Source organism: Tasmannia lanceolata, unplaced genomic scaffold, assembly GCF_043159265.1.
Source record: "Tasmannia lanceolata isolate RefF3 unplaced genomic scaffold, GAP_Taslan_0.1 ptg000012l, whole genome shotgun sequence".
NCBI lineage: Eukaryota > Viridiplantae > Streptophyta > Magnoliopsida > Canellales > Winteraceae > Tasmannia > Tasmannia lanceolata.
This window is the reverse complement of record NW_027518689.1, coordinates 41,264,093-41,277,860: the sequence shown is the minus strand read 5'-3', so window position 1 is coordinate 41,277,860 and position 13,768 is coordinate 41,264,093. Positions and strand designations below refer to the sequence as shown.

The 13,768-nt window shown below is 37.9% G+C and overlaps 1 protein-coding gene across 2 annotated transcripts in view; it reads left to right on the top strand.

The window, feature by feature from the left end:
• Nucleotides 1–13,768, top strand: part of LOC143888237 (ABC transporter D family member 1-like) — a 66,732-nt gene that overhangs the window by 39,585 nt on the left and 13,379 nt on the right. For both annotated transcript variants that reach the window (XM_077392598.1, XM_077392597.1), the window contains exons 9-18: nt 1,229–1,467; nt 1,588–1,892; nt 1,982–2,108; nt 2,200–2,358; nt 8,662–8,761; nt 9,145–9,253; nt 11,966–12,056; nt 12,361–12,485; nt 12,627–12,776; nt 12,858–12,930. In XM_077392598.1, coding sequence (XP_077248713.1) covers nt 1,229–1,467; nt 1,588–1,892; nt 1,982–2,108; nt 2,200–2,358; nt 8,662–8,761; nt 9,145–9,253; nt 11,966–12,056; nt 12,361–12,485; nt 12,627–12,776; nt 12,858–12,930 — 1,478 coding nt within the window. The remainder of the gene's footprint in view (nt 1–1,228; nt 1,468–1,587; nt 1,893–1,981; nt 2,109–2,199; nt 2,359–8,661; nt 8,762–9,144; nt 9,254–11,965; nt 12,057–12,360; nt 12,486–12,626; nt 12,777–12,857; nt 12,931–13,768) is intronic.

The window sequence follows — 13,768 nt, the reverse complement described above, 5'->3', positions numbered from 1 at the left end:
GCATTCATTTGAAAGGCCCTTACATAGATAGGATGTGTACAAAAAATCAGCTCCATAGGATCATCCTAACTCATCCAAAAGTGGAGGGCAAAATGGACAGACACCGTTTGCCACAAATCTGCCCATTTTTGCCCTCTGCTTTTGGAGGGGTTAGGATGATCCAATGGAGTTGATTTTTGGTACACACCCTATCTATGATGGGGCCTTGCAAATGTATGGTTTGGATCACCACAAAAAATGTGGGACCCATGTGTTTGGGCCCTCAAGCTCATATAAGCTATATGAGCTTCAAGCTCACAATCATTTTCCTCATATATATATATATATATAACACAAACCATTACCCTTTTTTTTTCAATGGTAGCAAATATATTACTAAAAAAGACCGAGGTGGTCAGAACAATACAACCAAGCATGACAAACATAAATGAAAAAGAACGTTAGAAAACAAGATAAAAAGAAAAAGAGCTCAAGGAGGGAGTGAGTCGAACAAAGCCAAAGACTTCTTAGACATTCCCTCCCTAGCTAGGGAATCTGCCACATCATTAGCGTATCTCCTCACATGATGGAATACGATCGAGTAAAACCCTTCCCGATCTCTCATGTCATCGAAAAAATGGTCAAATCTCCATGGATGTCTATGAGATCCTTTAAGCCACCGAATGACATGTAGGGAATCTCTTTTCACCACCACTTGGCTGGAGTTGATGAGCTTCTCACACCTCTGTCTCATTGGCATCTGCCATGCCAATCAGCCCTGAAAAAGTCCAAATCACCTCTCCTGATTAATTCCTAAGGACTGCCAATCCATCGGGGCCTGGGTTTCCTAAGCTAGAACCATCACCCTTTTATGCCCAACTAAAATAACCTATAAATGCTAATTAAACATAATTAAAAAAGAAATCTCCCTACGGTTACTAAGGGAAAAGTGAGCGCTTTAGTGGGTCATGGACCCAATGCATCCCAATTCTTGGTGGGCGATGGTTAACAAATGCATTAATTGTCTAGACATTTTTTTTGGTGGGGAGCCCTAACTGTTTATAATATAATCCTTTTGTTTGATATAGTAAATTTTCGTTTCTTTGACCTATCCTTTTAACTTGCAAGCTGGAACTCTTTGTAACTTTGTATTGTCCGCCTTTACAATTCTCTATGATATCAATTACCAAATCCGTGAACATACACACCTTCTGATTTTAGCTATCTTTTCTTATTTTTCTTGTAAAAGGTCCTAATGGAAGTGGCAAAAGCTCCCTCTTCCGAGTTCTTGGAGGCCTCTGGCCACTAGTATCTGGCTACATTGTAAAACCTGGGATTGGTTCTGATCTCAATAAGGAGATTTTCTATGTTCCACAAAGACCATACACGGCTGTTGGAACACTTCGTGACCAATTAATTTATCCTCTTACAACAAACGATGAGATAGAGCCACTTACACATAGTGGAATGGTCGAGCTCTTGAAAAATGTAATGCATTCCCTTGTACCTATCTTGGTCACTCATTTTTTTTTTTTTCAATATTTACAATCATTAATCTTGCATTCTACAATTGATTTAAGTGAAAGTGCATATTTGTGTTTTTGGCAGGTTGACCTTGAGTACTTGTTGGAGCGTTATCCACTTGACAAGGAAATAAACTGGGGCGATGAACTCTCTCTTGGAGAGCAACAAAGATTGGGGATGGCCCGGTTGTTCTATCATAAACCTAAGTTTGCCATTCTTGACGAGTGTACCAGTGCTGTCACAACAGATATGGAGGAACGCTTCTGTGCTAAAGTTCAAGCAATGGGGACTTCATGTATTACCATATCACATCGTCCCGCACTTGTTGCATTTCACGACATGGTTTTGTCCTTGGATGGGGAAGGTGGATGGAGTGTTCACCACAAGAGGTTGTATTTAGTTGGTTGTTTGTATGCTCTGTTTCAATTTCTAATTTGAGCTATAGCCATATGAATTGTACCCTTTCTGAAAATATTAGGGAGGAGTCAGCAGTCCCTACTGAAGCTACTGAAGGTGGGACCCATCTCTTAAAGTCGCCGGAAACAGTCCGCCAGAGTGATGCCATGGCTGTTCAAAGAGCTTTTGCTTCCAATATAAAGTCTCAGGCATTGCATTTCTTCTCTTTTCATATTAGAGAGTCCTGGGATTTCTGTGGTTGCCACTGTTAGATATATATATATATTTTTTTTTTGGCAGGACACTGCTTTCTCCAGTTCCAAAGCGCATTCATATGTAACGAAGTTAATAGCAACGTCTCCTCCAGGGGATCATAATGTTCCAGCGGCCATTCTTCCACAATTACAGAATGCTCCAAGGGCATTGCCGTTAAGAGTAGCTGCGTTGTTTAAAGTATTGGTAAGTGTTGTCTAAAGTTGGGTATTCTTGTTTTGACTGATTTGGAAGGAAGAGTTGGAATATAACATCTGACCTTTTCAAAATGGCCGATATTAGTTGTTTTAGAAGCTATAATACTCTGAATAAGATTAGGCTACTTCTATATTTACACTTCAGAAAAAAAATCTAATAAGGATTTTTCTACCAGATCTTTAAAGCAATTTATGGAAAAAAGATTGTACTGTAAACTTCCAATTATTCCAAATATTTAGGCGGCATATTTGATATTTTGATGAACTGAGTGGCTTGGATCACCCTTACTACTACCTTTGGAATCTAATGATTTCGAATGAAGTGTTTACTCTCCAAAAGGACCAAAACCACAATGTGCCCATGTAGGAGTACAAGGAAGCTTTTTATCTTAGCTCTTTGTAGATATGCCTTGTGTACTGGGAAATGGACAGATCTGCTGAAATAGTTCTGTTCATTACTTATTACAGTCAAGATCATACAAGTCCTCTCCCCTGTCACTCTCCCCAAAGCCACAGTGCTCCCATGCAGGAGTTCAAGGAAGTCTTTTATCTTAGCTCTTTGTAGATATCCCATCGGATGTTTGGAAAATGAACAGAGCTAGATATCCCATCGGATGTTTGGAAAATGGACAGAGCTTCTGAAATAGTTCTGTTTCTATTTTAGTAATGACAAAGTAGAAAATTTACTAGGGAATGAAAAGTGCATAGTTTTTTTCTTTTCTTTTTTGAAAATGAAAATGAAAACTGCAGAGCTATAATCAGAGGACCGATGAATCGAACATAATAAAAAAAAATAAAAATAAAATAAAAAGCTCAACTCATTTGTCAATATGAAGATCGTGAATTTCCAAACTTTGTTAATCCTTAGACTCTCTAACCCAAGCAACCATGTCAATAATCGTATGGAATTAGAATTACCCATTTTAAAAAAAAAAAAACGATGTCAATAATCTCCTTCCACTTGACAAGTTTTAGAAAATGTGGTGGGCGGTTAAAGGGGCTGTCACGTCAACCCTCTGTAATCACAATAGGTTTGGAATAAACCTTGACAATCTCCCCATGTTGTTCCTTACATATTCTCTCAATGTCAACCGACCTTGATAACTATGGGAACTCCCATCAAGGTTTAGCTCGGTGGTATTTATGGGAGGAATAATCTAGTTATCCCATATATTGGCTGGAAAAATTAAACTCATGTAAATTGTATTCCAAAACCTTGACCTCACCCTTTTCAATTCTAAACCTGAACCCCAACTCAAAATTGACATTTGATGACGAAGTCAACTACCATACTTCTGATTTCCTACTTTTAATGATCCTACATGACCACTCTCACCTATAATGCTCATGCTTCTAGAGGCCCAACATAGCATTTCCGACTGACATGATAGCCAAATACTTCACAGATATTTCATGGATGCTCTGGTCGAATAATTGTCTTGTGTCAAACAAATGTCTCTCTATTCGAATTAACTTTCAAGGTTTTTGCTTGTGTCTTTTATTTACAATTATAACTTTGAGTATTCGAGTCTTACTAAAGCTATTTTAAATTTATTATCAGTTCCAATGTCTAATTTAAACTTTTTTTTACTTGTTAGGCTGGCCGGACTTAACTCTTTATTTTAACTTGACTCGCTTTGCTCTCGAAATGCTGATTCTTTGGAATCCTGTCGATGATGAACATAATCTGTATCTTAAATATAGCTGATGAACTCATCAATCACGGTGTTCATGAAAAGGCAAACAAACTCAAATACGTACCAACAAAAGTGTTAACTGGGATGTTTTGAGTAAGAAGACTGATCCCCTACTTTCCGGACTCCCCTGCATCCATTGAGCTTACGGCTCTTATAGACGATCGAAAGAAGGAAACGATTTACTCTCTCCCTAGTCACGAACTCCGTGTGCTTAACACATGCAAGTGCCTGTTGCGCCCTTACCTTCTATTATATCCTCCTTTTACTGTAACGTCGGGAGAATATGATTTCTTTTTTTATAGATGTCTTCTCTCTTATCTCATTGCACGGGATACCTGTAATCCAGATATCTGTCCTCCACTTTGGAAAATGCCGAGTCGTATCTACATTTCTATGTCCGTGTTTGTGTCTGTATTTTTATCTTGGTGTCATAGGCTCATAGCCACTGACACCAACCCATCCCATATTTAAGCTCGATAATTTTTGGTTGGATGGCATATTCTTCATCAAATTTCGAAAACCATTTCCTAAAAGGGTCATATTTCTCAACTTAACTTCCCCTACACCACCCCTTTCAATTATAAGGTGCTCTAGTTTCTTGATTTCATGATTCCCTTCCCATATGAAGCTTTCTTAGATGCTACTGCTCCAGGAATCTGGTACAATGACATAATATGTGATGTATAATTCTGCAGCAGATGCCTTTATGAGTGCTATCCCTCCGCCAAAAGATGAATAATTTTTCTTCCACATGCTCGTCTTCTTTTCCACTATTTGTCACTACTCCTTCGAATAAGACTTTGGAGGGAATACCAACCCCAAGAGGAAGGCCAAGATAGTTGATCTATTGATGCTTGGTTACGCCCTAAAACATCGGGTAGAACCTTCGATCTTCTTTCTCCCATAGTACATGCTAAAATCTGATACTGCTTTATACGAACTAGAAGTGGATCAAAGATTGCAAACTTTCTTCATCCTCTCTACCAAAATTACGATATTTTCTGTTAATTGAAGGAGAGAGATGGTGGTTACATTCCTACTTTAAATCCTTCGATTAGCCTTCTATCTTTTACTTTACCCCCACCACGATGAAAACAAAGTAAGAAAGAAAGTTGCTTGTCTAATCTCTCTTTAGCTATTAACGAAGCTAGCTGGATTGTCATCAATAAGGAGTGAACAACTAGTTGGTCTGATGCAAGGATTTATCTCATTTTTCCGTAACTCTACGCAGGGTATTCTCCTTGATACTTATTTGAATCATTACTTCATAAGCTTTTTCCATGTCCACTTGCAAATGATGATGTCTCACTTCTCAATTCTTACCTCATCGCATTCATTGGCAATAAACATTATTTTTTTTGTATTTTATTTACGCTCGCATCGTCATTTTTTTACACTACACCCACAACACCCTTCTTAAGGTTTCTAGAAACGAGTGTGTGTGTGTGTGTGTGTGTGTGTGTGTGTGTGTGTGTGTGTGTGAGAGAGAGAGAGAGAGAGAGAGAGAGAGAGAGACCCTCCTAATCTACTCCCCTCTTATTATGGAGCCAGTAGGCCTTTTTTTTTTTTAAAAAAAAAAAATTCTGACCCTGACAGTTCTCATTCCCTTTTGGCTCTTCTATATTTAATTGAAGTCAGGGAGAGAGAGACAGAGGTCTCTGGCGATTAACATTCTATCTATGCTATGCCTTGCAATGGAGCAATCATCTTCGACAACACCACCTTAGTCTAATCAATAATACCTTCCCCATGATTTGTATTGACTATTTGCCAGACCAAAATGTGTGATAATCTCTATTTTTTAAGTTCATAAATGTGTGATAATCTCTTGCTTTCACTGCGTCTCCTTTCTTCGAAATAAGGGTGGTAGAATTTGTTAAATACAACCATCAATTCCTTAAGAAGTTCTGAAAAATCTTTGTGAAACACTTGTGATTCCATCTGAATTGGTATCTGTCCTGTTCAATGCTAAAAATTTCAAATCTCCCACTCAAAATTTTTTTCCAACCAATTTCCCTTGTCACTCCCATACCTAACAAGATTTGAAATCCACACCATCTTGATTAGGTTCCCACTCTTATTAGGGAGTTTTTTAAAGAACCTTGAGATGACTTCCTCAACTTAATTTTCCCCTCCAGTCCATCATTTGTGCATTGAATTTTGTTCTTTCTCATTGCTTTATTTGTTTGGTGAAAAATATGTCTCCCTTGTTCCATGTCACACTAGATTTTCACCACCAATTAATTTCCTCCCATCTCAGAAGGCCCTTGAATTCATTTTGTAGTTCGATCCTACTCGCCTCCTCTTATTTTGAAAGTATTCTTGTTTCTTTTAATTTTTCGATGTAATCTAACTTCCGTACTCTTATTAGAAGTGAACTATCTTTCTTGTCACTCCATTTCCTTTTCTTAGATATGTGGTTCTATAATTGATTATCCCTCAAAGGACTGACAATGCGTAGTAAAAGGCAAGCCGCATATGGATTGATCCCGGATTCTGTTCCTTTTGCTTGGTCTTCTATCTCACAACTTTCACTTCTTGAGCCGACTTGGCAGGCGAAGGGTCCAAAGGACACGTAGCTGGGAGTGAGCCGGATTTGGAAATTCAAGTGGATGATAATCTCTCCTTTTCTGCAGTGATCCCACCAAAAAGTTCTTTGCTCATGGATTTTTTTTGTTTTGTAATATTTAGCTTCGATACAATCTAGAGACCCTTCGCTCGCCTCATGGATATCTCTCCACCATTCTGCCACGGCCTTCTTGAACCCCCACGTCTCCAACTATGCAGCAATCCCACATGAAAGTGCTTTGCTCGTCACTTTATTTTCTTTTTTATTATTTACCTTGGATATGAACTAGAAACCCTTCAATTGCCGCATGGATCTCTCTTCACCATTCTTCCACAACCTTCCTGAACCCCCTAATCTCCAACTGTGCATTCTCAAATTTGAATGGACTATGGCAGTATGGCACCCTTCCCGCTCCGACTAAAGCATGATTGAGGAGCGATAGGAAAATGATTTTGGCAATGCATTTTGACATACTTTTGAAAAACTTTTTTAGGCTTTGGTTCTTTGTTTGCCAGTGTAACTGAGCTCCCTGAACGGGAGATCAATGAGCCTGTTTCTATGGATAAAATCTTAGTCTCCTTATGTTAGATGTTATCCTGCTCTTAACATCCTTTTTATGGGCAAAGTGATATGTAAAAAGCCTCCAAATACACCGTGGCAGGGGCCAACTACCTATAGTCCCATAAAGTTCAGCCACAATCTTTCCCTACGTATTTGACTATTAGGGCCTTGCACCCCAATAAGAACCCCGTCAAAGTTATCATCCATTGATGAGAACTTTATCAAGACCGTGAATTTCCCTTCCATCACTTCATAACACAGATTTTTTTCTTGTTCCACATTATAATGATGTCGCCGACCAAACCAGTTAAGCGCAGATCCGTCCATTTATAATTACAATGTTCGTCCTCGTTGCTGATCTATTTAGGCCATTTTCACAAACTACATTTTCGGTTCTGCTACTATTAAAATATAAAATATTCTTTTGAAGCTTGACTTTGTCACTGCTCTTTCTTCTTCCTATGCCCCTAGCCTCTGATATTTCAATTCACAGTCTTCATTGGAATCTTGATATTGATCCTCCTTCCCCTTGCTCTCCTTGGTCATCCTTTGATTCGTCTTCCCTTGATAGTTTGTCTGATGCCCGATATTCTAGCTGCTTTCTACCTTTCTGTTCACAAAGCTGTCCCTCTCCCCCTAATTTTGCTTCCAGTATCCCTTTGTTGTGTCTTTTTTCTAGATTGTTTAGTTTGGTTGTCTGGTTCTCCTTCCATGCAAATTCAAACCCTAGAACTAATCCCATCTTCAGCACATCTGGATTGACTGAATGACCATTGCTAGCATTAACCAGTTTTAGTATTGCCTTCTGTATCCCATTAGGTTCACTACCAAGGTCCTCAGAGGTCTGCTAGTGCTATTCCCCAACGATGAGGTTAGCTAGCTGCAAGATTTCACCTAACCATAGGGAGGATGAATCTTAACAGGTAACCTGAGAACAGGGAAAGAATGGGAGAACTGTGGTCCTCAAAAAGTCTGTCAATAGTTTGAAGAGGCAGGAGACCCCTCCTTGCCCTCATTGTCTAAGAGCTCAATTGAAACATCCTCTGATACATTTTTCTCCCCAAAAGCAAAAAGACAATCAGACAATAGAACAGAAAAAGTGGAAAGTTTTGAACCTTCATATCTTTAGAATTACCACTGCTTAGCTTTCAATTCGCCTCTTGCCATCAAATGAAAACAAGGGACGCTTCCGGTTCTGCCCGTGCTTCAAACGAATTACTAACTTCTTTAAGCTTTAACTGATGAGCTAGACTATCTTCACATCGGTAATAGTATAGATTCACTTGTTTTCTCTTTTGCTTTTCTACCATTCCCTCCCAAATCACTGTGAAGACTGATGTTTTATGCAAAATGGTTTGGCATATGATACATTAGTCTTCACTTCTTTTCTCTTACTACGCAATAATCAAGAAAGACAAGTTCTTCTTTGTGCTTTGCTTTACCTTGTGACTGCTTCCTTCTGCAGGTGCCCACAGTGCTCGACAAACAGGGTGCTCAGTTATTTGCAGTTTCTTTACTTGTTGTGTCTAGGACATGGATCTCAGATCGCATTGCTTCTTTGAATGGTAAGCATACAAGTTTATTATCTACTCTAAGGGGCTGTTTGAATACGTGGATTTTAGAATCCTGGTTTTTGTTTGGAAGTGATGTAAAATTCTGGATTTTACTATCCATTATCCTGAATTTTAAGTAAGAAATCCAGGTTTTAGAAATCTCTCCTCCATCCCGAGATTTCTAAAACATGGAAACACGGAACGATCTCCTACTCTCTTGCTCGACGAAAAGATGGGCTAGAAATCAGAAAACACAATACGGTCTCCTTCTTCTCCCGATTCACATCCATGATTTTGTGGAAATCCAAGATTTTAAAATATTGATATCCGAACGGCCCCAAAATGTTACAGATCAAGAGATCTTCTTGACATGTAATTTTCTGGAATTGTTACAGGGACCAGCGTAAAGTTTGTTTTGGAACAGGACAAGGCGTCATTTATTCGATTAATTTTCATTAGTGTTCTTCAAAGTGCTGCTAACTCTGTTGTTGCACCTTCACTGAGGTAACTCCATTTTCTTGATTTTCTTGTCCAATAATCTAAGTTGCAGTGTGCTCAGTTCTATGGCTAATATCCGGCCTACCTGTTTGTACCCATTTTGATTTTCAGTCCCCTGGCTTTCCCAGAGGTATTTTGGACAAAAGAAGACAAGGATAAAGAAATCTTGCAGTTTCCCCATAACTTACCGTGTCGGCAGTTGTATTTTGCATTATTTCTTAGTTATTGGATTGAATTGTGTAGGAGTGTTCTATCTGGTTATCTTCACTCAAGTGAGGTATTTTGGATGTGCCATTAGATCTCTCATGTTTATCGAAGGGAAAATTTAGCCATGAATCCATTTTCATTGTTCTACCTATAAATTTCATTGATGTACAAAACAATTTATTTTGGTGACAAATATTTCATAACATGTAATATGATGCTTCAGCTAAATGTATGCACTCACTTGGTTTAGTTCTCTACAATGTAGCTTATTCGTTGTGTTAAATATCATGTTTGGTATTCTGGCCCTTTTCAATTCAATTTACAACTTTAATTTTCTTTTTACCTATTTGTTGTGGCATATTTGGGATATTTGTTAAAAAAAGGGTGGCCCAGTGCATGAGGCTCCTGCCATTTCGGGGTCTGAGGAGGGCTAGATGTATGCAGCCTTACCTGTGCTTTGCAAAGAGGCTGTTTCCGTGACTCGAACCTGTGACCACTAGGTCACAATGGAGCAACCTTACCGTTGCGCCAAGGCTCGCCCTCTTTGTTTATATTTGTTAATGTATATGTGTGTGTGTGTATATATATATATATATATATATATATATATATATATATATATATATATATATATATATATATATATATATATATATGAGGAAAGTGTTTCTAGTCCGACCGACTAGAGATCATTCTCTAGTCCGCCACCCAAAAACACATGGGTATCTCTAGTCGGCCGGACTAGAAACACTTTTCTCTCTCTCTCTCTCTCTCTCTCTCTCTATATATATATATATATATATATATATATATATATATATATATATATATATATATATATATATAGAAAACGGTTCCTACACGTGTAGAGAGTTCTCTACACACTAGCTTAAAATACAGTGGGGGCCTACATTGTTTGGGTGATCCAAGCCATCCATTTAAAGGCCCTCACATAGATAGGGTGTCTACAAAAAATCAGATCCATAGGATCATCCCAACCCTACGATTTGTGGAGGTAAAATGGATGTCTTTAAACCTTCACAAATTAGTCCATTTTTTTGCCTCCACAGTTTGAATGGTTAGGATGATCCTATGGATCTGATTTTTTGTGGACACCCTATCTATGTGAGGGCCTTAAAAATGAATGGTTTGGATCACCCAAATAATGTGGCCCCCACTGTATTTTAAGCTAGTGTGTAGATAACTTATCTACACATATGTGTAGGAACCGTTCTCTCATATATATATATAATACATTTGTTAATGTCAATATATTAATATGTATGTCACATCTTTATATATGCATTTGCTCATTACATATGATTTCCTAATTCCATGCCCATGATGTATAACATTATGTATCTTACTCAATCATACTCGGCTATTTGTTAATGTAGTTTTTTTTTAATGGTAAATGGTGAATTGCTTCAATAAAATAGACCGAGATGGTCCAATAAAAGGAGAGTAAGAATATACAAAGGATAAGACTAAAAGAAAGGGAAAAGACAAAATTATGGGGGAAGAAAGTCAAAAATCTCAAAATCCTCTTACTGAGCCCCAATCCTAGCTGGTTTATCCGCCGCCCCATTAGCCGATCTCCTGATATGGCGAAATGAAATACTCGAAGAGCCAACAATGTCTTTAATTTCATTGAAATAAGCTGCAAATTTCCCGGGGGATAGATAAGATCCAGAAAACCATCGAATGACGTTCAAGGAGTCCCCTTCAACCACTACATTATTTAGATCCTCACCCACAATGAGCTTTATTCCTTTATGAACGGCGCGCACCTCCACGGCATTAGAATCGGCTATACCAATAGGGCCTGCAAAAGCCCACCTCACACCTCCTTCGGCATCCCTAAGAACTCTCCCAATACCTACTGGACCCAGATTTCTGAGTCTAGAACCATCAAAGTTGAACTTTAAAAAACCACTAGACGGAGGCTCCCACACCTGAACAATCGACTGGCTGGCTCTTTATGCTAAAACAAACCTCGCGCCACCCCTGCCATAAATCATAGGCAGAGACAAATATTGAAGTATTGAACACTTGGAAGAGACTTGGCTCAAACGATAGCCAAAGCCAACACCTTAGAGAATAAATAAGAAGCACTCTTTGCACTTCCCTAATGTATTTTCTGTTTAATTCCTCATCTTCTGTTAGTTATAGATGCTCATGATGTATTAACATAATATACCTTCCACCATTCAGAAAAAAACCATAATGTATCTTCCACAATTATACTTGGCTATTTGTTAATGTATTTTCTGTTTAATTCCTCATCTTATTTTAGTTTTAGATTGAATCCCCCGAATGTTGGGATATTGTCTTTCACATATCTGCTGCGCCGAATGTTAGGATGTTGTCTTTCTCATATCTGCTGTGAAATTGTTGCTAACTGTACTTATGGCCTTATACACATGTATGCCTTTTTTGGTTAAAAAAAGAAAATGTGATATATTTTATTCCTGGTTTGCAGAGTTAAAAACAGTTGTTATTGCTTTACAGATACTTAAAATCCAGGCTAGCCCTTGGGTGGCGAATTCGTTTGACTCAACATCTACTGGAGAACTATTTGAGAAAGAATGCTTTCTACAAGGTACCCTTCAACTGTTTGTTACAATAAAGGATCAGTGCATCCCAGTAACAGCCAACGCTTTAATCCATTATCTGAATTTTCAAAGGACTGCCTGTGGCTTTGTGACTCTTTTGATAGGGCTCAGTTTGAGATATCTTTTATAGTACGTGTAAATGATATGGAGTTCCATTCACTCGGCATTTTTGGTTTAGGACTCGACTAAAACCATTTCTGTATTTTAAGGCCTACTTTACTTTTGTACAGCTAAAGAAATCATCAATTCATCATTTATGCTAAATAAATATCAAATATGTATCTCTTCCAGGTATTCCAAATTCCTGGTAAAAATATTGATGCAGATCAGAGAATAACACATGATGTGGAAAAATTGACAGCCGATTTATCAGGATTGGTTACTGGATTGGTAAAGCCTTCAGTTGACATTCTATGGTGAGATTTCTATGCCTGTTGGTGATGCTCAAACTTTTTCTTGTGCTTGCATTTGGCTGATACAAGATCTTGATGAACCTTTATATCTGCTATATTCCTCTTCTTTTCCTAGGCACCTTATTCATTATTGAATAATTGTAGGTTCACTTGGAGAATGAAGTTGTTAACAGGCCGAAGAGGAGTGGCTATATTGTATGCTTATATGTTACTTGGACTGGGTTTTCTGAGGACCGTTACTCCTGAATTTGGTGATCTTGCAAGTAGAGAGCAACAACTCGAGGGAGTCTTTAGGTCCATCCCATACAACCTCTTGGCTTCTGCATGTTGTAATATTGCTGCCGATTTTTTCTTAACGTGATTTTATTTAATTAGGTTCGCTCATGCAAGACTCCGCACTCATGCAGAATCCATTGCTTTCTTTGGTGGCGGTGCCCGAGAAAAAGCTGTAAGCTGCTTTAAGTTGGCTCTTCTCTTTTCATTTAGTGCTAATATCTAGTTGTTTAATCGTGTTAGTCAGTTACTGTTTGTGTGGCTGATATGACGTGATGTTGGTGTCTTGTTTGATAGTGCAAGATAAGAAATGACCGGTTCACCTGTTTTTTATTACATCTCAGTATGTGGTGTTCTAAATTCTTCTAACCTCTATCTCTGTATCTTGGCCTTGTTAACTTGTATTTGTGGAAAATGTTCTGAAAATCTGTACCGAATCATAAATTTCCAAAAAAACTCAGTACCAAATCATAAATCAACTAGGGGTCGAATCATATTGGATATTAAACTGTAAGATTCATTCATATTTATATAAAAAGATCAGAAAAAATGCAAAAGAATATTAACAAATCTGAAAAACAAGAAATTGGCTAATAATCCATCTCCCATGTAAACCCATTCATTGAAATATCCACTACATTGTCAGTAATTCAAGCTAATTGACTCATTCCCCAGCATCTCAGAAAGAAAATGTTACAAGTCCGTCTCAAAGATCAATCGTAAATCATAAAAACTGCAACTTGTCATCGTTGCCTTCATCACTGTCGCTTGCCTCAATTTAAGCTAAGCCCTCGTCTTCTTCTTCAAATTCTATTAAAGAAACAAATTCTTCTTCCTCGTTCTCCTGTTTTTTTTTCTTTACCCTTTCACATGTTAAGTTTCTATAATATAATTGGGTATCGTATACGTCATTCATCATTTCACATTTTCTTTACGTAAGAAGCATAATAGAAACTAATTCATTAATATATTGCTATTAAAGCATAATGAATAAGTGAAGTTTACACTTTTCT